The 23,893-nt window shown below is 43.8% G+C and overlaps 2 protein-coding genes across 2 annotated transcripts in view; one reads left to right on the top strand and one right to left on the bottom strand.

Moving 5' to 3' along the window:
• Positions 1–23,893, top strand: part of LOC120910202 (gastrula zinc finger protein XlCGF26.1-like) — a 1,148,070-nt gene that overhangs the window by 473,238 nt on the left and 650,939 nt on the right. The gene's annotated exons all lie outside the window — the stretch shown is intronic.
• LOC120909808 (golgin subfamily A member 6-like protein 22) lies at positions 1,260–18,968 on the bottom strand. Its single transcript, XM_040321538.1, has 9 exons — positions 18,519–18,968; positions 16,705–16,843; positions 16,070–16,274; positions 4,474–4,624; positions 4,237–4,375; positions 3,702–3,971; positions 3,136–3,298; positions 2,415–2,610; positions 1,260–2,337 (listed from the first exon to the last, which is right to left on the bottom strand). Exons 1-9 carry the CDS (start codon positions 18,966–18,968, stop codon positions 2,275–2,277), a joined length of 1,776 nt encoding a protein of 591 aa, XP_040177472.1. The 3' UTR covers positions 1,260–2,274.

The following is a 23,893-nucleotide window of genomic DNA, read 5'->3' as shown; positions in this document are numbered from 1 at the left end:
CATACAATTCAACTGAGCCTGGAGAATGCCCAACTAGTTATACAAGCATGCTGTGTCCTCCATAATATTATACGTGAGAAAGAAGGAATTACTGTTGAGGAAGAGGACGAGATCAATTTACCTTCTGTACGGTTTACCGGACTGCGACCCAACAATTCAGTCGTTACCATGCGTGATACGTTTGCAAACTATTTTATGTCCCCAGAGGGAGAGGTTCCGTGGCAGTATCAACATGTGTAAAAACACTCACCAGGCACTTTATTATGTGCACCTTGCTAGTACCATGTTTGACTCCCTTTTGCTACCCTGCATTATATTTGTTTTCCCACAGAAAATGGAAATGCAATATGTAACGGAATGACCTGTGACACCCAGAGACTTTTGAAAGACAGGGGGTACTCCTGTGCCAGCGTCACTAATGACTCTTGGGTCTAGGGTCACCCTGTGTCCCTTTTGGGCATAGGGTGACTGATAATTCATATTGCAGGATATCTTGAGATATTACAAGTGGTTATTCTGACCCCACCAGGTCAGTGAAGTGTTTTCATTCAATGTGAGGACACATGCTTTTGAGATGTTAATTGGGGCTGCTCCTAGACATTCCATTGTGAGATGCTGACTAAGCCAGAAAGGTCAGATGTCTCCTTTCAGGGGTATGGAATTAGCATGTCAATTATGTTTAGTAAAGGAATGCGTTTTGTGTAACAGGTGAGGGGAACTTGTCAAGCTGTAGTAATTAACCCCTCTAAATGCGGAGACGGGACGTCTGGGGGATGACTAATGATTAGCTCAACTGGATGTCATTATCTAAAAGAATGTGATTGAAGCCCCATTGTGTGATGTGTGGGTGGAGAGTTCCTTTGATTAACTTTAACATGCCTGTACTGTATATAAGAAAGCTAAGATACCATTAAAAGTGTTCATACATTTTGAAACCAGTGAACAGAGCTGTGCGTGTCTCATTCATTCTGGGAAATGGGATGGATCGTGTCTGCTAGATTGTGGAGTGTCAGATAAGCTGTCGTGGTTGATGGAATGGGAAATCGTAAACGGTGGTGACCGTTACACAATAGTTTAAACAAATACTACTTTTTCTCGTTAGCAGTATAGCAGTCTTGTGACTTCTATCAGTGTATGATTAAAAAGCTTGTAGTTTTCATTCTCCTAGTGTCATCATCACTGACCCTACGACCATCACATTCTTTTGTATCAGTTGCTTTTGGTTTATATAGAGTACAATAATAAAATTAACTTTTCCATGCAGTCAATTATCTTTATTAATGTCATAGGCAATAAGTGGCCGCAACATATATCACAAAATATATTAAACTGCACAAACAAATATAACATAAAATACACAAAACATGGTCAGAGGATACAGATCAAGAGCCAGAGTAGAGATGGGAATTGTAGAACATGAGCAGGATTCCAGGCTTGTGTAACCCAGCTTACCTTAGAGAGCACTGAAAACCCTTTTTTCCAGCTACCACGGCCCCTCTTCATGTGCAAGTTACCCTTTGTGTCTATTAGGGGCACAGGGTGACCAAGAACCACAGAGGACTCCTACGGGGGTTCTCTGTTACCCTGCGCCCCTAGGACACAGGTTGCCTTGCACATACAAGAGGCAGAGGAAGCTGGAAAAAGGGTTTCCAGAGCTCTAAGCTGGGTTACACAAGCAACGTCCCCCCGCCTTAACCTAGTCCCTTCATACATGGAGGTGACTAAATCACTCTTGAGATGTGTGCAAACTTGGTGGCCAACTCAAACGGGGCAACTTAAAATGGGGATTCCTTAAAAGGTCCTGATAATAAGGACTGGGGGAAGTGGAATAGGGATTGGATGACTGGGAGGAATTGCCATATGAAGTGGCCTGGGAACTGGAGGACTCATAGGTGGGTGCCACATGGGGTGGGGGTACAACATTTTGGGCAGTGGTGGCTGGTGCACGGTGGTGATGGGGGATAATGCCCAGGGTGGTATGGATGATGAAAAGTAGGTGGTGGAGCTTGCTCACTATGGTATGGGCGTTGGAGAGGGTTAATGACTGTTGGCATGGGATCACCGGACATTGCAGCTCTTATACACACAGCAGTGAAATTGAAGATTGCCAGTTGGACATCCATTTTCCGAGGAGTGGGGACTTTTTGAAGATGGTGGTACAAACTTCTCAAAAAAGTAGCATCCTCGTTATTGGGGTCAGAAAATGGGTCGTTGGTATCAGCCCTTCGCATTCCCCTCATCTCCTCCATGAACGTCAACATGGTTCCATCCATGTCATGTTTTTTTTTTTCCACGTCGTTTACTGCCTTTCGATGCGGTAGCTCCAACAGAACGAATCTGAGGGGTGGAACATTTATTAGCACCTTTTGTTTTGTCAACATTTCAACATGAGGCATTTTATATAGGATACTTACAGGCACACGTTGTCTTTGAAGCGTGGCTGTTGCTGCCGATTGGGAAGACAGGTTTTCTTCTGGACCTGGCTGGTGGGAAGACGGGTTTTCTTCTGGACCTGGCTGGTTATCTCCAAATCCCATCTCTTCCTCTGGTGCTTGCTGGGTATCCTCTGCATTCCCCTCCTCTTCTGTTTCCGAAATTTTGCTGGTGGTACTGTAAATATTCGTTGATAGATGGATTACAGGTCAGTACAGAAGAGTTATTACAATAAATAGATCCATGTGTGTGATTACTGTTGTGGTAAACCCTACAGACCACTTTTACCTACAATTAAGCCTAGATTAAGGCTTACCTGTAGGTGCAAGAAATATCTCCTACACGGTTCAGGAGATATTTGCAGAAAACACGTAGACAACGGTGCCTGACTAGGCGTGCCATTTCTGAAGGCGATCGTGCCGTGACTGGTGGCTCCCACGCGCATGACGTCATCGCGGCTACGGCCAATCACAACCCCGGAGCCGCAATACCCAGAAGTCACTCCAGGAGTGATGGCGGCGACGAAGGAGGGGAAAGAAGATCACTGTGGGGGCTTCGATCTCAAGTAAGTAATTCATAATGAGCTATTATGCCTTTGTCTTGTAGGGTTCTTTTTTTTTTTTTTGGATAGGGTTTACTTCCTATTTGGAGTTTACTAGGCCAACAAATTTAATATAGGGGATAAATAATTTATTTATTTACCTTCTTAAGTCCATTACACTTCTCAAAAAATCCAGCATCTCAAAAAAGGGGCTTTTTTTTTTTTGGGACGATCCAGCTCTGCTCCGACTCTCTTTAGCCTCCTCTTTGAGCTCCCGCCTATACCGGTCTCTGAGGGATCGCCATCTTGTTATGATTTTATCACCTGCATAGGAACAGTAGACACAATGAACTCATAGAACTCCAACATGTACGTATACTATTTGAAACCCATATTTGGAATACAGTGGTTTTTAAAAACTGTTTTTGTCAGTTTTACCTATATACAACTTGTGGCAGGTGACGTGGCAAGTGGACAATCCACAACTTGTGGCAGGTGACGTACGTGGCAAGTGGACAATCCACAACTTGTGGCAGGTGACGTACGTGGCAAGTGGACAATCCACAACTTGTGGCAGGTGACGTGGCAAGTGGACAATCCACAACTTGTGGCAGGTGACGTGGCAAGTGGACAATCCACAACTTGTGGCAGGCATATGGATGCTGACATATAGGTGGACTACAAGTTTAACCATGCCAACCCACCCCCCATCCCACAAACTGCTTACCACGTATGCGTCGCTGTTTACTGCTGAGCGACAACCAGTTCGGTGTGACCTCCTTAAAAATTTCTTCCCACTTTACACTAATGGTGTTTCGGTCACTGTATTCTGCGCTTCTTTTGTCCCATAAAGCAGGCCTGACATGGACAAGTTGGATGAGCCGTTCATGGGACACATCTCTGGCCATTTTCACTGTCTCTTCTCTCCAGGCACTGTCTCTTCTCTCCAGGCACTGTCTCTTCTCTCCAGGCAAGGGTCCGCATGTGTGAAAGGGCCCTAATAGAAATAAAGATGACAGGTCCTCTTCATAGAGAGATCTGGGGCCACGAAAAGAAACAACGAAATATAACACAAGGTATGTACTGTATATGTATCAGTGCATTCAATTTGTAGGCATGGATGAAGATGGGTCATAAAGCTGGAGATGAAGAAGTTGGGAAATTTGTCTCAACCCAACAATCCGGCACCTAAATACAGATTTTATACTCGTATAATTATATAATAATGTGAAGTGTTTCGGCATTTAGTGTTTATGACTTACTTGTGTCCAGATGTAGAGAAGATTCTTCCTGTTTACTTTCCATAATCATCTCCCCCTCCTCCATAGACTGCTGATCTCCACTCACCAACCTCTCTTCTTCTTCTTTATCCTCAACTTTGATGACTTTCAGTTCTTCACCCTAAACCCCGAAGATGATAAAAAAGAAACAAGAGATTACATAGAAGAATGTTCTCTCATAGAACTATTTTCGAGTTCTTTTTCTCCTGTCCCATCTACCTGATCGTTCTCTTTATAGGTGTGATCTTTTCGAAACTCTGCCTCCTCCATTACATCATCCTCCTCCTCTTTTATGTCTTCTTTAATATTGACTTGTGTGGAATCCCGGGGATACAGAGGAAGGGGACCTCTCTCTGGTGGGTTCCCATTGCTGAATCCATCTGTAGGAAACACACACACACTGACTGAATACATTGTTTCTATGTGTTTATCAGATGATGGGGGATCTAGGTGGACCCTCCGTACTGCTCTCTCCTTTACAATAATGTGCACCACCCTACAGTTTGGGCCCCACTGTTAGCTGGGAATACAGAGGATGGGGACATCTCTCTGGTGGGTTCCCATTACTAGATCCATCTGTAGGAAACACACACACACTGACTGAATACATTGTTTCTATGTGTTTATCAGATGATGGGGGATCTAGGTGGAGCCTCCATACTGCTCTCTCCTTTACAATAAAGTCTCCTCTTACCCGGTGATGTGAGGGGCGGCTGATTCTCCATCATGACGTCCTTGCGTCCTTCTAAATATTCCCACTCCTCAAGTTGGATAAATGACTTGGGGAAAAAAAAAAAGATTGAAAAGACTTCTTTGACCAATAGAAAAATAAATAGAAAATCTCCATATGCATAATCCTATACAAACAGTCGACTTAGAGGAAAGCAAAAACCTCTGTAAGTTACGGTCCAAATTGAGCCAAATTGTTTCTAATCTTCCAAAAGCATTTGAATATTCCCTGGATCAACAATCTCTGATGTTATTACCTACAGAAACAATTGAGAACTTCCCACCATTATTTTCATTATTTGCACTAACATACAATTTTTCAGGACATGCTTTCGGGGGGTGTGTCCCCTTCTTCAAGGTCCATAATACGGCTACAATCACCTCAAAAATGTTATCACTAAGGATGAGCCGAACATCTGACTCCCCCCCACGGTTCGGTTCGCACCATAACTTGCCAACAGGCAAAAAATGTGTTCACCGGAACACGCGAAGACCGTTAAAGTCTATGGGACGCGAACGTGAAAAAAAAAGATTTCCGGGAAATTTATTGCCATAAAAAGCGTTTGGTGACCCGGGTCCTGCCCCAGGGGACATGTATTAATTTTTTTTTTTTTTTTTTAACAGCAGTTTTTTCGAGATCAGTGATTTTAATAATGCTTAAAGTGAAACAATGAGAGTGAAATATTCAGTTTAAGTTTTGTACCTGGGGGGTGTCTATAGTATTCCTGTAAAGTGGCGCATTTTTCCCATGTTTAGAACAGTCCCTGCACAAAATGAAAGGAAAAAAGGGAAAAAAAATTTAAAATCACTTGCGGTTATAATGAATTGTCGGGTCAAGGCAATACAGATAAAAGTAATTGAAAAAACAGCATGGGTTCCCCCTCAGTCCATTATAAGGCCCTTCAGGTCTGGTATGGATATTACGGGGAATCCTGCACCAAAAATCCATACCAGACCCTTACCTGAGCACGCAGCCTGGCAGGCTGCAGGAAAAGAGGGGGGGACGAGAGAGTGGCCCCCCTCCTGAACCGTAAAAGGCCACATGCCCTTAACATGGGGGGGGTGCTTTGGGGCAGGGGAAGCTCTGCGGTGAAACCCAGTGGCATCAGAGGGGGGGGGTCATCCGGTTTTGTCACCGGGTGGCCCCGCCCTCAGCAATATAACAGCTGTCACAGTGGGAGACGCGTCAGTCGGCGGGAGCCGCCTATGGAGGCAGAGTGAGTTGAATGGACATCGCTGGACTTTTTTAATTAAGGACTTGTCCTAAAGTGTCTCCTGTCTTTTTTACAATTTTTGACACTTTTTTGGGTGAAATTGTAGGGGTACACCCTTTACTAATTCACATAGGGGGGCTGGATCTGGGGGTCTCCTTGTTAAAGGGGGCTTGCAGATTCCGATAGGGCCCCCCATGCTCGCAGACCCCCACAACCACTGGGCAAGGGTTGTGGAGATGAGGCCCTTGTCCCCATCAACATGGGAACATGGTGCTTTGGGGTGGGAGGCGCAGAGCCCCCCCTGGCCCAAAGCACCCATCCCCCCCATGTTAATATGTTGAGCGCATGTGGCCTGGTACGGTTCAGGCTCTCTCGCCCCCCTCTTTTCCTGCAGCCTGCCAGGTTGCGTGCTCGAATAAGGGTCTGGTATGGATTTTTTTGGGGTAACCCCACAACGTTTTTTTATTTTAGCGCAGGGTTCCCCTAAAAATTCATACTAGACCTGAAGGGCCTGGTATGGAATTTGGGAGGACCCCCACACAATTTTATTTTACATTTTGGTTCGGGGGTTCCTCTTAATATTCATACCAGACCCAAAGAGCCTGGTAATTGACTGGGGGGGAGACCCATGCCGTTTTTTTCAATGAGTTTTATCTGTATTGCCAGGACCCAACAATTCATTACTTTTTTTCCTTTAGAAATGTCAAATAGAGCTTTCTTTTGGTGGTATTTGAGCATCTCTGCGATTTTAATTTTTTGCGCTATAAACAAAAAAAGACACAAAAAAAAAAAAAACACAATGGGCCAGATTCAGAAAGGAGTTACAACGGCGTATCTCCAGATACTACGTCGTAACTCTGAGTGTGAGGCGTCGTATCTCTGCGCCTGATTCACAGAATCAGATACGCCTCACTGTTGCCTAGATAAGAGCGGCGTAAGTCTCCTACGCCGTCGTATCTTGGGGTGCATATTTACGCTGGCCGCTAGGGGCGCTTCCATAGATTTACGCGTAGAATATGCAAATGAGCTAGATACGCCGATTCAGAAACGTACATGCGCCCGGCGCATCGATTTACGTCATTTACGTAAGGCTTTTTTCGGCGTAAAATTACCCCTGCTATATGAGGCGTAGCCAATGTTAAGTATGGACGTCGGGACAGCGTAGAATTTTGCGTCGTTTGTGTAAGTCGTACGCGAATAGGGCTGTGAGTAAGTTACGTTCACGTCTAAAGCATTGACTATTTGCGGCGTAATTTGGAGCATGCGCACTGGGATACTTTCACGGACGGCGCATGTGCCGTTCGTTAGGAGCGTCAATTACGTGGGGTCACGAGTCATTAACATACAACACGCCCACTACATGCCTACTTTGAATTAGGCTGGCTTACGCCGGCCCATTTACACTACGCCGCCGTAACTTAGGACGCAAGTTCTTTCTGAATACGGGACCTGCCTCACTAAGTCACGGCGCCGTAGTGTATCTGAGATACGATACGCCCGCCTAAAGATAGGCGATTCTATCTGAATCTGGCCCAATATTTTTTACTTTTTGTTATAATAATATCCCAATTAAAAAAAAAAAATTCCTCCGTTTGGCCGATACGTATTCTTCTACATATTTTTGTTAAAAAAAAGAAGAAAAAAAAAAATCGCAATAAGCGTATATAGATTGGTTTGCGCAAAAGTTATAGCGCCTACAAAATAGGGGATAGATTTATGATTTATTTTTACTAGTAATGGCGACGATCTGCGATTTTTTTATTTTTTTTTGTCAGGCCTGCGATATTGCGGAGGGCATATCGGACACTTTTGACACAATTTTGGGACCATTCACATTTATACAGCGATTAGTGCTATAGAAATGCACTGATTACTGTATAAATGTGACTGGCAGGGAAGGGGTTAACACTAGGGGGTGAGGAAGGGGTTAAATGTGTACCCTGGGCGTGTTCTAACTGTGTGTGGAGGGACTGACTGGGGGAGGTGACCGATGCTGTGTCCCTATGTACAAGGGACACAGCATTGGTCTCCTCTCTCCCTGACAGGACGTGGAAGCTCTGTGTTTACACCTCATCATTACACACAGAGCTCCACGTCCCTGCTGTCACCGCCGATCACGGGTAACTCCTACACAGCCAGGAAAGTAGACTGCATCATGAAGTACTTCTAACTCCCTTGTAAATACTCTTCACCAGTCTACCCAGCCGGCTCTTCACCAGTCACCAGTTTATCCTCTTACCTCGAGTCCTCTGCCGCCACTTCCAGAATGTCTCCTCCCTACTCCCCGACTCACCTCTCACCCGGAACTTCTTATATATACTCTTGCATCACTTCCTGTCTGTACCTGACATCACTTCCTGTCTGTACCTGACATCACTTCCTGTCTTTGCATTCCACTGACAATACGTGAGATCGCCACCTTGTGTTGAATACAAATACCGCAGTCTATGTTACGTTCCATAATTTTTCCCTCTGCCTCGTGGTCCGTCCATTCTCCTATTAGGATATATCGATGATTACATACACAGGTTAAACATGAAAATCTTCATATGAATATATGGTATATTTTACTGTTTTATAATGATGTTTTAATTTGATAAAATGGAGAATTCCCTCACTGGGTTTTTTTAGCAGCCAAGAAGAATATTCAAATTTGTTGATTAAAATTATTTTATTTCATCAAAAAGAAATTAACAATTTCATGAAAGTTGTAAAACGTGAGCTCTGACATTTACATGAAAATAGCATACCCACCAATCATAATGAGACTACACATTTGAATGAAACCCGTTATTAGCATTATAACTGCAACGTGGTCCTCCACATGATACTCCTACACGTTTTGACACTTCTATTTATGGTCTTCTTCAAGGAAGATTTTTTATTCTATGCAGGGAAAGAATTATTTTTTTCATGTTTCAGTCATCATTTTATATTTAACCAGTTCCCTACCAAGCCATAGTAATATGACGTTGGCAGGAACTGCCTCTCCCTCCGGGGTGGACGTCATATGACGTCCTTTGCTTCACTTCCACTAGGGGGCGCACGCGTGCCCGCGGCATCGCTCGAGACCTGGTGCGCGTGCCCGTTGGCCGCAATGTCCGCTGGGCACCTACCGCAATCACGGCAGGAGTGTGGTTCTGTGTGTGTAATTGCATGACCATGCAATTGTCATTCAAAGTGCGACAGCGCTGAAACCGAAAAATTGCTCTGGGCAGGAAGGGAGTGAAAATGTCCTGTATTGAAGTGGTTAAACATTATATCTAGCAACAAACAATAGTGTATATTTACCAATTATGATGATGGAGAAGGGAAAGACATCCTGTAGTCAAAAATCTTGTTTCGGTGATCCTGGAACCCTTCATGTGTCGTCTTTGCTCTCCTTGAGACAGATCCCCACCTCCAAAGAACTTAGCCCTGACTATATGTACCTGCTGGTCTGAGGAAGTACAAGTGACAGATTAGCGGCAACAGCAATTGGCACACGTGTGGAAACGGGCTTTCTAAACTCTACGACTCCCTAACAAAAGACCAATTGTAGTAAAGAACCGTGACCGGGTGCTTAAAGCGGTTGTATTGTCCCCTTGGTCATTTTTACCTACAGGTAAGCCTATAATAACCTGTACGGCTTAGGAGATATTCAGCTTGCATGCAGGCGCTGACGTCAGTGGCGCATGCACAGAAAAGGTCCAGCGACAGTCCAGCGTATCGTGCTCCCTTGCACATGCGCGCAAGTGACGTCATTGTGGCTCTGGCTCTGGCCACTCACAGCGCCGTAGCCGTGAACCTGGAAGAAACGCAGAGGGAACATGTCAGCTGACCGGGCGGCCCTGTGGGAGCTTCGTTTTAAGGTAAGTATTGCATTGCAGTGCATACTAGCTCATTATGCCTTTACCTTACAGGTTTTTTTGGGCATACAACCGCTTTAATCTATCATGCCTCCATCCCCACATATAACATTGTTCAGTCGTTTAGTGGTATCCGACTCTTCGTGACCTCATGGACCATAGTGTGCACTGTCCTCCACTGCCTCCCGGAGCTTGCTTAACTTCATATTCGTTGTTTTTCGATGATGCTATCCATCCATCTTGTTTTCTGTCATCCTCTTCTCTTTTTTTCTTCCATGTACAAAGATTGGACACATAAATGTATAAAGTACATATAAAGGATGTTTGAAATATCAAGACAATGGGTTAGACGTAACAATATATACTGTACATCAAGCTGGTATATTTTTCAAGTACACGCTTTACATCACCAACAAGACTGTAATATGGGAGATGAATGCGTCTTTTTTACTCGACGCGTTTCGTAAATACTTTCACTTCTTCAAATTGTGAAAAAAAGGGATGTGGAGTGGAAGAAGGGAAAAACATATCCGAGCATGCATATTTACACATACCCGCACATGGTTACCCCTCTTTATGTGTATACCTTTATCCCATTTCTTTACCCGTGTTTATTTATCTCTAAGGGGAAAGAAGGGAGATATTATACCTGTCCCCATTACTGTCCTCCATCAAATTGTGAAAAAAAAAAACCTCTGTCTGTAACGGAATGACCCGGAACACCCAGAGACTTTGTGAGGATGGGGGATACTCCTGTGTCAGCGTCACTGATAACTCTTGGGTCTGAGTCCACCCTGTGCCTTTTGGGCATGGGGTGGCAAGTGAATCATAATTCATGTATTACATGAGATAGGACATCACTGATAGTTCGTATTGCAGGATTTTGAGATACTGCAAGATGTTGGCCCAACCAGTCAATAGTGACTCATTCTATGATTAGCCCTGACTAGTGACATGCTAATTGAGTCAGGGCCTGGAAGACATTCCATTGTCCTTGTGTAAAGGTGTTAACCCAGGTCTGCTCCCAGAACTCTAATTATGCATGCTAAATACTGTTTATGTGTGATAACACTGTCTAAAGCCTATTGATGCTCAGAGGTGTGAATAGGTGTCAAGCTGTATGCGGAGACGGAACGTCTGCCTAGGGAACTCAGTGTGTGAAGGTGTTTTGTTTGTTATGCTGTTAATTAAGGAATGTTTAGTTATTAGCCTTAGTGTGTGATTAGGGGGGTGGAGATCTCATTGTTGCTTTAATGCCTTGTTCTGTATAAAAAGCTGAGAAGAAACCATTAAAGTATCTTTACATTTGAAACCAGAAGCACAGAGCTGTGTGTCTCGTGTCTGGGGGGAATTCTTATGGATCGGGTCCTGTTGGTTGGAGTGTCGATAAGCTGTCGTGACTGGGATGGAAGGTCGTAAACGGTGGTGACCGCTACACCGCCGATGAACCAAAATCTTTATGTGCATCTCTTTCCCCTATAAAAACCTGTCCAAATATTTTCTGTGTCCGTCCTTATTTTCGAGAGGCGGAGCTCTCTATCCTCTGTGAGGGAAAAAAATAAAAATGGGGAGGTAGGCCTCCCCACCCCCATCACTTCCACAGAGTAGGGGTAGTGCATAGGAAGGTTACCGGTGAACCAGCCCCTATGTGCTTCCCCCACAATTCCCAAATAGACCGGAGACTGCTTAAATTCCATTTCCCCCATGTGCCCTGAAATCTTATTTCTACATCCTTTTGGAGACATATTAATTCTTCCATTATCCTCGTTCTGTCTACTTCCCTAAACCATTCCCTAATCCTTGGCACTTCCTTTAGTTTCCAATTGTAACGGCTCTGGCGAACAGGAGTGAACCACAACTGCGGTTTAAAGGAAAGAATTCGATGCACCTCCCCATGTTATGTGAGAATTCAGTATTGGACCCCAGGCGTCACTCCACACAAACAGGAGTTTGGGGGTTCTCTACATCATCTCTCACATATATGAATGCGTTGAGTTACTAAGGCTGGACGTATTACAACATGCGACCAAACCGTAGCGTTTAAAAGTATACGATACACGTGAAGATTCCAATGCACTTCTCTTATGCAAGTGATTATCAGGACGGGACCCCAGGCGTCACTCCACACAAACAGGAGTTTGGGGGTTCTCTACATTATATCTTTTTAACGTAAAGAATGCATTAGTTCGCTAAGGGAGCAGGTATGAAATACCTCAACCCTTAGTATAGAAAAGATAAGGCGCACATGTGCAGTAACTTAGGGCATGGCCCCATAAACAAGTAACACTTATGTCAAGCACGTAGCAATTGAGAATACTGTAGGCAACGGATAGTTGCATAAGAGAGGGAATTAATTATAGCTCAGGTAACTTGAGAGTGTATGTCCCTTTAAGATAGTCCACAGTAGGGGTGCAACGGATCAAAAAACTCACAGTTCGGATCGTTCCTCGGATCAGGAGTCACGGATCAGATAATTTTTCGGATCGGCAAAAAAAAAAAAATTCTCCCCCACTGTAATATCCACATCTCCCCCCCACTGGAATATCTACATCTCTCCCCCCCACCAACTATAGTACCTACCCCCTCGGTGCAGACACCCCCCCTCCTCTCAGTACAGAGACCCCCCCTCCTCTCAGTACAGAGACCCACCCCTTCAGGTAGTACCGACAGAAACCCCCCCCTTAGGAAAGACACCCCCCCTCAGGTAGTACAGACACTCCCCGAGTGGTGTGTCCCACGAGTGCGGGCTCCTCCTCTGTGGGTGTAAACGGAGGAGGGCTGCCGCTGGGTGTACCAAGATGGCCGCGGCTCCGGAGCTAGGCTGAAGCCGCGGCCTTTCCTAATGTTATTCCTGCGGCTCCGGAGCTAGGCCGAAGCCGCGGCCTTTCCTAGCGTTATGGTCGCGGCCCCGGGGGTAGGCCGAAGCCGCGGCCATAACGTTAGGAAAGGCCGCGGCTTCGGCCTAGCTCCGGAGCCGTGGCAATCCGCGGATCACAGTGTGTTCCGATCCGAAGGGGGTGACCCGTTCGGATCACAGATCAACTGTGATCCGTTGCACCTCTACTCCACAGTAAGCAGCCAAGAACACAATAGACAATCTCAAGCTGTATGGTAGCACTTAGCAAGCCAGAGTTCAACACAGCAATTGATTAAAGCAGTATGTGTAGTAGATGAATTCTAAAGGCACTACAAGTGAAACAATGGCTGCTTATCCGTTTGCAGAGGAAGTCTTGTTGTAGTTCAGCAGCAATGGGATTATTCTATGGAGGGTCTCCTGGTGGGGGGTAGCTTGGGGTGTCCGCAGCAACTCTAGCGAGGCTAGCAGCGGAGCTCCAGGAGTGGGATTGCCTCCAGTTCAGGGATGGATGGTTTCCAGGTTAGGAAGGGTAGTGTCTGTAGGTGGCCTGTAGGCAAGCCGGCTACCGCCGACAATAACAGAACACTGTGCAGTCCGCACACTGTTCTGTTTATAGGTCCCCCGGCAGGTGTAGTGCATAGCACTAATTTGCGACTCACTTCCGCGTTCCAAGCTGGAACGCACACGGTGCCCAGCGATGACGTCATCGCGCGGGCACCGTATGCGTTCCAGCGCGGAACGCACTACGGCGCCAGCAGAAGCGCCTGTTATACCAATGCTTCGGGATTCGTGCTTTCGCTGTGTTCAACAGAAATGGGGTAAGTGCTGCTCTGTACTTCTTCCTTGATCCCCCCCATCGCATGAAATAGACATTTCCAGGGATCTGAAGCCTCGTACACACGCTCGGTCTACTCGGCAAGAACCAGCAAGTATCACGAAATATACCTGATATTAGTTTGCACTGTATTTTTAGTTAATAAATATATATTTTGAGCATATCATTTGTGTGACTTGTCTTCAAAATAGCACGGATAAACGAACTTGAATTTCTTGTTTGTAGTGTTGGGAAAATTAAAAATCTGCCAAAACAAGATTTGCATACTTTCATAAATACAATACTATTTTATTATTTCAGTATAAACATTCTGACAGGACGCTCACCAGTATGAACTGACTGGTGTCTATGAAGGCCCGTTTTCGTAGTGAAACATTTCCGGCACTCAGAACATGAAAAGGGAGGCTCACCCGTGTGACTTTTCTGGTGTCCAAGAAGTTTTTCTTTTTTACTGAAAGATTTCCCGCACTCTGAACATGAAAAAGGACGCTCTCCCGTGTGAATGTTTAGGTGTCTAACAAGCGTTTCTTTGTCAAAAAAGCATTTCTCGCACTCTGAACATGAAAAAGGAAGCTCTCCTGTGTGAATGTTTAGGTGTCGAACAAGTGTTCCTTTGGTAGCAAAACATTTCCCACACTCGGAACATGAAAAAGGACGCTCTCCCATGTGACTCCTGTTATATAAAGAAGACTCCTTGGATTTGGGTGGATGTGTTGATTGATCGGCACTGTGAGAACTTAGATGGACATCTGAAGTCATAGTATGGGATTGTTTAGAAGGTTCCTCAGGATTAGAAGGATCCATTGATCTTAGATGGACATCTGATGTCATAGTATGGGATAGATGGTCATCTGATGTCATAGTATGGAACAGATGGACATCTGATGTCATAGTATGGGACTTATCAGAAGGTTCCTCAGGATTAGAAGGATCCATTGATCCCTCCAGATGGGAAGGTCTGTTATGTGCGGTTGGAATAATGGGATCTTCTCCTGGAGAACATTGTGTGATATCATCATCTTCTGTCTTGAATTTTTGAGGTAAACTTGGATCTCCCTCTGAGGTATTCAGAATAAAGCGTCCATCTGTAAGAAAACCAATCATGAACCACTTGAAGACCCGGCCTTTTCTGACACTTTGTGATAACAAGTTTAAATCAGTTTTCTTTTGTTAAAAATGTACTTAGAACCCCCAAACATTATATTATACACACACACACACAGGGATGACAGGTCCTCTTCGTGAAAAGATATTGGGTAAAAAAAGAAAATAATAAAATCTCTCCTTTACCTATAAAAAGCAAACATTTTTTTTTTTAATCTTTTGCTTTAGAAAAAAAAAGAACTTTTTAGTTTTCTTGTTTCCATACTGTCACACCCCCCCCCCTTTTTTATCACTTTTACAAGAAATGTAAACATCTCTTCTAATGTAAAGAAGGATGACAGGTCCTCTTTATTGAGACATCGGGGGTCACAAAATCCCCAAATCTCTCCATTTCCCTCCAATTTTGACTTTCTACACTGCCCCCCCCACTTTATTTATCACCTTTATTCCTATTACATGGAATGTAAACATCCCTTGTAATAGAAATAAGGATGACAGGTCCTCTTTAATGAGACATCGGGGGTCACAAAAAAAAAAACGAAACACAAGCTATCTACTGTATCTGTATCAGTGCATTCAATTTGTAGGCATGGATGAAGATGGATCATAAAGCTGGAGATGAAGAAGTTGGGAAATTTGTCTCAACCCAACAATGTAAATACATATTTTATACACATTTCGTGTTTGACTTACTTGTGTCCTTATGTAGAGAAGATTCCCTTTGTTTACTATTCATAATCATCTCCCCCTCCTCCATAGACTGCTGATCTCCACTCACCAACCTTTCTTCTTCTTCCTCTTTACCCTCAACTTTGAGGTCTTTCCGTTCCTCACCCTAAACCCCAAAGATGATAGAAAAGAAACAAGAGATGACGTAGAAGAATGTTCTCTCATAGAACTATTTTCAAGTTCTTTTTCGCCAGTCCCATCTACCTGATCATTCTCTTTAAAATTGTGATCTTCTTGGGTGAAATCCCAGGAATACAGAGGACAACCCTCCTCCATAGACTGCTGATCTCCACTCACCATCTCTTCTTCTTCCTCTTTTACTGTGATATACTTTGGTTCTTTACCCTAAACCCCAAAGATAACAGAATATACTTATTAAAAGGAAAAAGTTCACATAGACATATGTTCTGTCAAAGTATGGAATTATACATGCTAAGTTTCATCTACCTGATGATGGTGGGGGATGGTGTGACCTTCCTGTGTGGAATCCCGGGAATACAGAGGACGGGAACATCTCTCTGGTTGGTTTCTGTAGCTGGATGACTCCTCCATGGTGTCCTGGTACCGCTTCTTTGGTCCTTTTCGAAACTCTGCCTCCTCATTATCCTCCTCTTTTATCTCTTCTTTAATATTGACTTGTGTGGAATCACGGGGATACAGAGGAAGGGGACCTCTCTTTGGTGGGTTCCCATTGCTGGATCCATCTGTAGGAAACACACACACTGACTGAATACATTGTTTCTATGTGATTATCAGATGATAGGGGATCTAGGTGGAGCCTCTGTACTGCTCTCTCTTTACAATAATGTGAACCACCCTACAGTTTGGGCCCCACTGTTAGCTGGGAATACAGAGGACAGGGACATCTCTCTGGTGGGTTCCCATTACTGGATTCATCTGTAGGAAACACACACACTGACTGAATACATTGTTTCTATGTGTTTATCAGATGATGGGGGGATCTAGGTGGAGCCTCTGTACTGCTCTCTTCTTTACAATAAAGTCTCCTCTTACCCGGTGATATGAGGGGCAGCTGATTCTCCATCATAACGTCCTTGTAGAGATGGGTCTACAGATCCTCAAACATCAATCCAAATACCTGAACAGTGTTTGCATTTAGTGGTCATCACTCACCTGTGCTGATGTCTTGAGAAGATTCCTCCTCTTTAACTTTGTCCATCATCCCAACCTCCTCCTTAAGCTGCTGATCACCAATCACATACATCTCTTCTTCCTCTTTAACCTCATCTATTATACCAATAAGATTTTCATTCTGAACAAAGAAAAAAGAAATAGCAGGCAATCATTTCTTTAAAATGTGAGCACAAATAACCTTATACCTAAAAGTGGAATATATTTTCATACAGTCAGGTCACTTTTACGTTTTTTAATATCCATCTTCACCTACCTGATGATGGTGAGGGATGATGTGACCTTCCTGTGTGGAATACCAGGAATACAGAGGACGGGGACATCTCTCTGGTGGGTTCCCATTACTGGATCCATCTGTAGGAAACACACACACTGACTGAATACATTGTTTCTATGTGTTTATCAGATGACGGGGGATCTAGGTGGAGCCTCCGTACTGCTCTCTCCTTTACAATAAACTCTCCTCTTACCCGGTAATGTGAGGGGCGGCTGATTCTCCATTATGACGTCCTTGTAGAGATCCTTGTGTCCTTTTAAATTCTCCCTCTCCTCACGGTGGATAAATGACTTGGAAAAAAAGATTGAAAATACTTTTTTGACCAATAGAAAAAGAAATGAATAGAAAATCTTCATATGCACTATCCTATACCTACAGTTGACTTAGAGGAAAGCAAAAACCTCTGTAAATCATGGTGCAAATTGAGCCAACTGTGAAAAACATTTCTTTCTTCTCTTCCAAAAGCATTTGAATATTCCCTGGATCAACAATCTCTGATGTTATTACCTACAGAAACAATTGAGTACTGTCCATGATACTTTTTTATTTGCACTAACATACAATCTTTCAGGACAAGCTTTTGGAGTGTGTCCCCTTCTTTAAAGGTCCATAATATGAAAACTACCATCACCTGAACCATGTTATCACCTATGAGAACATCACGTGTGACGAAACATGTCAGGGTGGTGCTACACACTGACATCACCACACCTTCACGTGACCCCGGAAGCACGGGTGTTCGCCTAGGAAGTTTTTATGCCAGCTTTTTAATATATTTTTTTCTTGTACATTTTACCCTTTTTGGAAAAAACAATATAGTGTTTGAAGTAATACTCAAGTTTTTCTTGATTCCCCCACACTCACTATCACCGATCTGGGGCAGTGGTTGGTGTCATTAGGGCAATGGTTGGTGTCAGTAGACAGTGTCAGTGGGGTAAAAGGTAAAGGAGAGATGTCCATAGTTTTCAGAAGACATTAACATCTCCTCACCTACTGCACCATTAAAAATGGTTGATGACCGGAGAAATACATTGCTGTAAATGTTGACAATTTGTTTTACGACGGGCTTCAATTTTTTTTTTTTTTATTCCTTGGATACTCTAGCCAAACATTCCCCAGGTTTCTTCCCCCACTTATATCTTTCTTTTACTACATTCTTAAATATTTTTCTAGTTTCCTGTTCCATCAGATCTCTAAGTTGGGCCCTCTTAATCACTATTCTTTAATGCGTCTCTTTTTCTCCTTGTACCTTATGTTTTTGCTCAAGTTCATGTAACTCCTTTGTAATATTTTTCATATTTAGTTCTCTTGCCTTCTTTTCCCCCGCCCCTATAGAAATTAATTCACCCCTAATGTACGCCTTATGGGCTTCCCAAAACGAATTCCAGGATGTCGATCTGTCCCTAATACTTTCAAATTTTCTTTCTCCATCTCTCAAACAAAATCAATACCAGGAAAAATAAACTTATTTAAATATTTGTGGAAGGTAGTTTAAAAAAAAAAAAAAAAGTATATTTACCAGGTCGAGCATTTCTTTAGCTTTTGTAAAAGAAAAACCACTGCAGACTATGGACGACGACGACGGCAGTACATTTCCAGAAGCAAAATTGGCTATATTCGGTTGACTTTGCCAAATGATTTGGTGATGGTGGTCTGGGCATGTTCCATAGACTTTTAAAAGGCTTCCAACAATCACTTTGTCTAAACTTCGAATAATATAAAAACAGTCTTCGGTGGGGCAAATCAATTTCGTAAGAAGTTTGTCTAATTCCGATTCAAAAACAATAAATTTTCGATCGTTAATAATGCTACTTTGTTGGTCTTGTGTATTCTCAATACATTTTTCCATTACGTAATTTCGAGCCTGTGACACGTCACTTTCTGTAACTGCAGAATGATCAGGAATGTCGTTTTCATCCAAGGTACTATTTCCATCTACCGTTTTTTCCAATGTTACTTTCAAATCCATAGTGCTTTCATTCTCAAAATTTTCTAATTCCCGTTCAAAAAAAACTTCACCAATAGACTCCGACTCCAATGCCGCGTACACACGGCCGGACTTTTGACCGGGAAAAACTCTGTTGGAATTTCCGATGGAAAAATAGAGAACCTGCTCTCTATCTAAGTCCGTCGGAAATTCCGACGGGAAAAGTCCGACCGCGTGTACGCGGCATAACTCAGTGGGCACAATGGAGTCAGATTGTGGAGATGGGTTTTCGAACGTTACTTGTTCTGTAGATTCGAATTGCGTTGATCTACAGATGCCTTCCGTGGTAGAAATCTCAGAATTGGTTTCTGTAATATTACACTTTATTGGAGTAAAATTTATTTGGCGTCGGTCCTGAGCCAGACTGATTTTTTCTGGTGCTGAAACGAGTGTTTGGGGAACCACGAGCTGTGAATGCACAGTGTAGTCATGGTCCTTAGAAACGTCATGATAACTTGCACCAAACGCGTAAGGTTTTTCCGACCGAGAAAACCTGAAGTCTTCTTCACACGTTTGAGTAGCAGAGTCAATTTTGTTCGGAATTATGTCAGAAGGGGAATCATGACACGAACAACAGCACAAAGATTCTTCTATAGGGCATGTAGGTGTGTTTGGTGTTGGTGTTACGTTTTCGGAAAAAACGACATTAGAAGCTTCTGTGTCAGGATTTCCAGTCAATTTATTTTTTGGTAATGACATTGACCTATCCTGTGGGAAGACAGTCGGTAATGCATTTGGTTTTAATACCAATTTAGTTTTTTTCATGTAAAAACTTTCATCAGAAAAATGCACTGAGCACATCCGAAACCGGTCACCCTTTTTATCAAGAAAAATGGATTGGGCAGATTCCTTCAAGACTTCCTCTGTCCAATCTCCAACAGAAAGCCACGCCTTAATGTTCTCAAGATCTTTCGGAAACGGATGCAGCTTAATATTGGGAAATATGTTTTTTTTCCCTGTTTTGTGAGTGCATTTTTTAAAAATACACTTTGGCATTTTTCTGTAAAATATAAAAAGAAAAAAAAAATGTAATTTTATAAACACATTGAAATTGGTTTGTAAATTAATAACAATAGTAAAATCAACCTGCGATACGAAGAAGTCCACATTAATTTGTGATATTTTGGTACAGTGGATTAAAGATGTTGTAAAGCTAAATAGAACTTGTAAAAATAAAGTAAGATAAGCTTGGATGCATCGCATACAAATGCTTACTATAGAACGATGATCAGAATTGGCAAAGACAGACATATTGTTTTCGCAATTGTCTTTCTTTATGTTACTTCCGTTTTCGTATGCTCCACCGCTGTGATTGGACAGAGCTTCGATGGCATTACTCACAAAAAGGTATAAAAGCGTTCCAAGCGTCACATTGATTACGTAAGCATGCACCGATGACGTCTCTGTCAACGTACATAGAAAATCGAAACAATTTATTTAATTTTTTTTTAAATATATCGAAAAAGTGTGAAAGATCATTATATAGATTATACCTTTGGCATTATTACCTGTTATAACATGTTATTTAAAGTATAACACTTCTTTATAAAAAATTACCAGTGAGATTCGAACTCATGACCCCTGGTCAAGAAGACCAGCGCTCTTCAAGCTGCGCTATGGAGCTTTATTGAATATGTTACAACATAACACAAATTATTTTTAAAATAATTTGGGCTAGATTCAGCAAAGATTTACGCCGGCGTAACCATAAATACGCTGCGTAAATTCAAAGCTGCGCCGGCGTATCTTCTTTCTGTATTCAGAAAGCTAGATACGCCGACATTAGCCTAAGATCCGACTGGCGTAAGTCTCTTATGCCGTCGTATCTTAGGGTGCATATTAACGCTGGCCGCTAGGTGGCGCTTCCGTCGTTTTCGGCGTAGAGTATGCAAATTACCTAGATACGCCGATTCACAAACGTACGTGCGTTTTGGTAAGGCTTTTTCGGCGTAACGTTGCTCCTGCTTCTATGAGGCGCACGCAATGTTAAGTATGGAGGTCGTTCCCGCTTCGATTTTTGAATTTTTTACGTAAGTCGTTCGCGAATAGGGCTGGACGTAATTTACGTTCACGTCAAAACCAAAACGTTGTTGCGGCGTACTTGGGAGCAATGCACACTGGTATATGTACACGGACGGCGCATGCGTCGTTCGTAAAAAACGTCAATCACGTCAGGTCATCATACATTAACATAAAACACGCCCCCCTTCCACATTTGAATTAGGCGGGCTTACGCCGGCCCATTTACGCTACACCGCCGCAACTTACGGAGCAAGTGCTTTGTGCATAATGCACTTGCCCGTCTAAGTTGCGGAGGCGTAGCGTAAATAACATACGCTACGCCCGCACTAAATTACGATTCCGTACCTGAATCTAGCGCTTTGTGTATAGAGAAAAATAAAATAGACATAGACAGAGAGAGACACACAGAGACGTGGTGGTTGGCGAAAGAGAGAGAGAGAGAGAGAGAGGGTGCGGGAATTGTAGAGGGAGAAAGAGAAAGAATGAGAGAAAAGAGAGAGAGAGAGGGCGGGAGAGAGAGGGGGGTGGAGAAAGAGAGAGAGCAGTGGAGAGAGAGAGAGAGCGGTGGAGAGAGAGAGAGCGAGAGCGGTGGAGAGAGAGAGAGCGAGAGCGGTGGAGAGAGAGAGAGCGAGAGCGGTGGAGAGAGAGAGCGAGAGCGGTGGAGAGAGAGCGAGAGCGGTGGAACGAGAGAGCGAGAGCGGTGGAACGAGAGAGCGAGAGCGGTGGAACGAGAGAGCGAGAGCGGTGGAGAGAGAGAGCGAGAGCGGTGGAGAGAGAGAGCGAGAGCGGTGGAGAGAGAGAGCGGTGGAGAGAGAGAGCGAGAGCGGTGGAACGAGAGAGAGCGGTGGAACGAGAGAGAGCGAGAGCGGCGGAGAGAGAGCGTGAGAGACAGGTGGAGAGAGAGTCGGTGTCACGGAGTAGTCGCCGAGGCGGTCCCTGGGCGGAAGTAGGAAGTGGGACAGGAAGTCCCACTCCTACCAAAGCCCCCACTACCCCCCAAATAAATTACATGCCAAATGTGGCATTTAAGGGGGTGAGGAGTGCTTAAAGCGGAAGTTCCATTTTTGGAACTCCACTTTAAGCACGGTTCAAAACATACATTTTCCTGCACTCACACTAGTAGCACACTAGAGGGTGCTTCACAACTACTTTTAAAACAATCTACAGAGCTGCCCAGTACTGGTTCTTGAGGGAGTCCATTCCATATTTCAACAGCTCTTATTGTAAAGAAGCCTTTTTCCGTATGTGGAGGTTAATTCTCTTTTCCTCCAGACGTAAAGAGTGCCCCTTATTTTTTTTATGGAGGATTACTGCGTGTCAATGTAAAATAAGATCCTCTTACCTCCTCTGCTGCCAGTGACAGCAATGTCTCCTCTCTACTTCCTGACTCACCTCTCACCCGGAACTTCCTATATATACTCTTGCGTCACTTCCTGTCTGTACTTGACATCACTTCCTGTCTTTGCATTCCACTGACAATAAGTGCGATCTCCACCTTGTGTTGAATATAAATACTGTAGTCTAAGTTACATTTCATAATTTCGCCTTCGATGGATCTCCAAACAACAGCCTTCCAGCTGATACACGTCCCATGAGGCATTGTAAAACTCCAACATCCACAGACATGACCAGGCATGATGGGAATTGTAGTTTCTGAGCAACTGAGGGGGGAAAAAGGGACAGAGGGACCTTCTTCTGAATGAGGGACTGTCCCTCAAAATCAGGGACAGTTGGGAGCTATGCAACTTGACTTGAAGAACAACAGATGAGGACAATTCCCTTCCTATGTACAGAGAAAAGATCCTGGACTTCTTTCCTTGCTAGAAACACCAAGTCTCTTGGATCAGTGGCAAAGTCCCTTACGGACTAGGAGCTCTCAGGCAAGAATCCTATTCAAACCGTGATGCTGAATGGATCTTCATAATCTAGCCAGAGCCAAGAAAAGGCCTCCTCTAGACCTAGGTGGCCCCTACTAGGCCACAACAGTCTCCTCAACAATCCATCTTCCACCCAACCCTCCCCCCCCCTGCTGGCATGGCTCCACCATATTTAAGGGTTGACTCAGCCACCCTGCCAAAGCATTCTGCCCGGGGATTGGCCAAGTTTCCTCAAGTTTTTAGATCAGTCCTCCTGGCCCCCACCCACTAACTTCTAGAAGTTTCTCCAAATTTCCAGACCCAGGGGGCGGTACCTGGTGAGTCATACAGTCTGACCTGCAGTAAATCCTGACCCAATTTCAGACTCACAGTCTAACACATGGGTCTTCAAACTACGGCCCTCCAGTTGTTCAGGAACTACAATTCCCATCATGCCCAGTCATGTCTGTGAATGTCAGAGTTTTACAATGCCTCATGGGATGTGTAGTTCCGCAACAGCTGGAGGGCTGTAGTTTGAGGATCCCTGGTCTAACATAAGTCTAATGCCGTGTACACAAAAGTTTTTTCTGATGAAAAAGTTAATCGTGTGTGGGCCCCATCGGACCTTTTTTCCCCATCGGTGTTAAAAAATAGAACATGTTTTAAATTTTTCCGATGGGAAAAAAAACGATAGGAAATTCCAATTGTCTGTGTGGAACTCCATCGGAGAAAAATCCACGCATGCTCAGAATCAAGTCAACGCATGCTCGGAAGCATTGAACTTCATTTTTCCTCGCCTCGTAGTAGTGTTTTACGTCACTGCGTTTTGGATGGTCGCAATTTAGTCTGATAGTGTGTAGGCAAGACTGATGAAAGTCAGCTTCATCGGAATTTCGACGAAAAATTCCATCGGAAATCCGATCGTGTGTACGCGGCATAAGAGTCTAACATAAATTTGCCTGCACTAATCTAGTAGCACACTAGAGGGTGCTACACTAATAAAAGACAGAGGGATGACTCTCTATGAAC

Source organism: Rana temporaria, chromosome 8 (genome assembly GCF_905171775.1).
Source record: "Rana temporaria chromosome 8, aRanTem1.1, whole genome shotgun sequence".
Classification (NCBI taxonomy): domain Eukaryota; kingdom Metazoa; phylum Chordata; class Amphibia; order Anura; family Ranidae; genus Rana; species Rana temporaria.
Note: the sequence above shows the minus strand (reverse complement) of the source record. Positions and strands in the feature narration are given on the sequence as shown.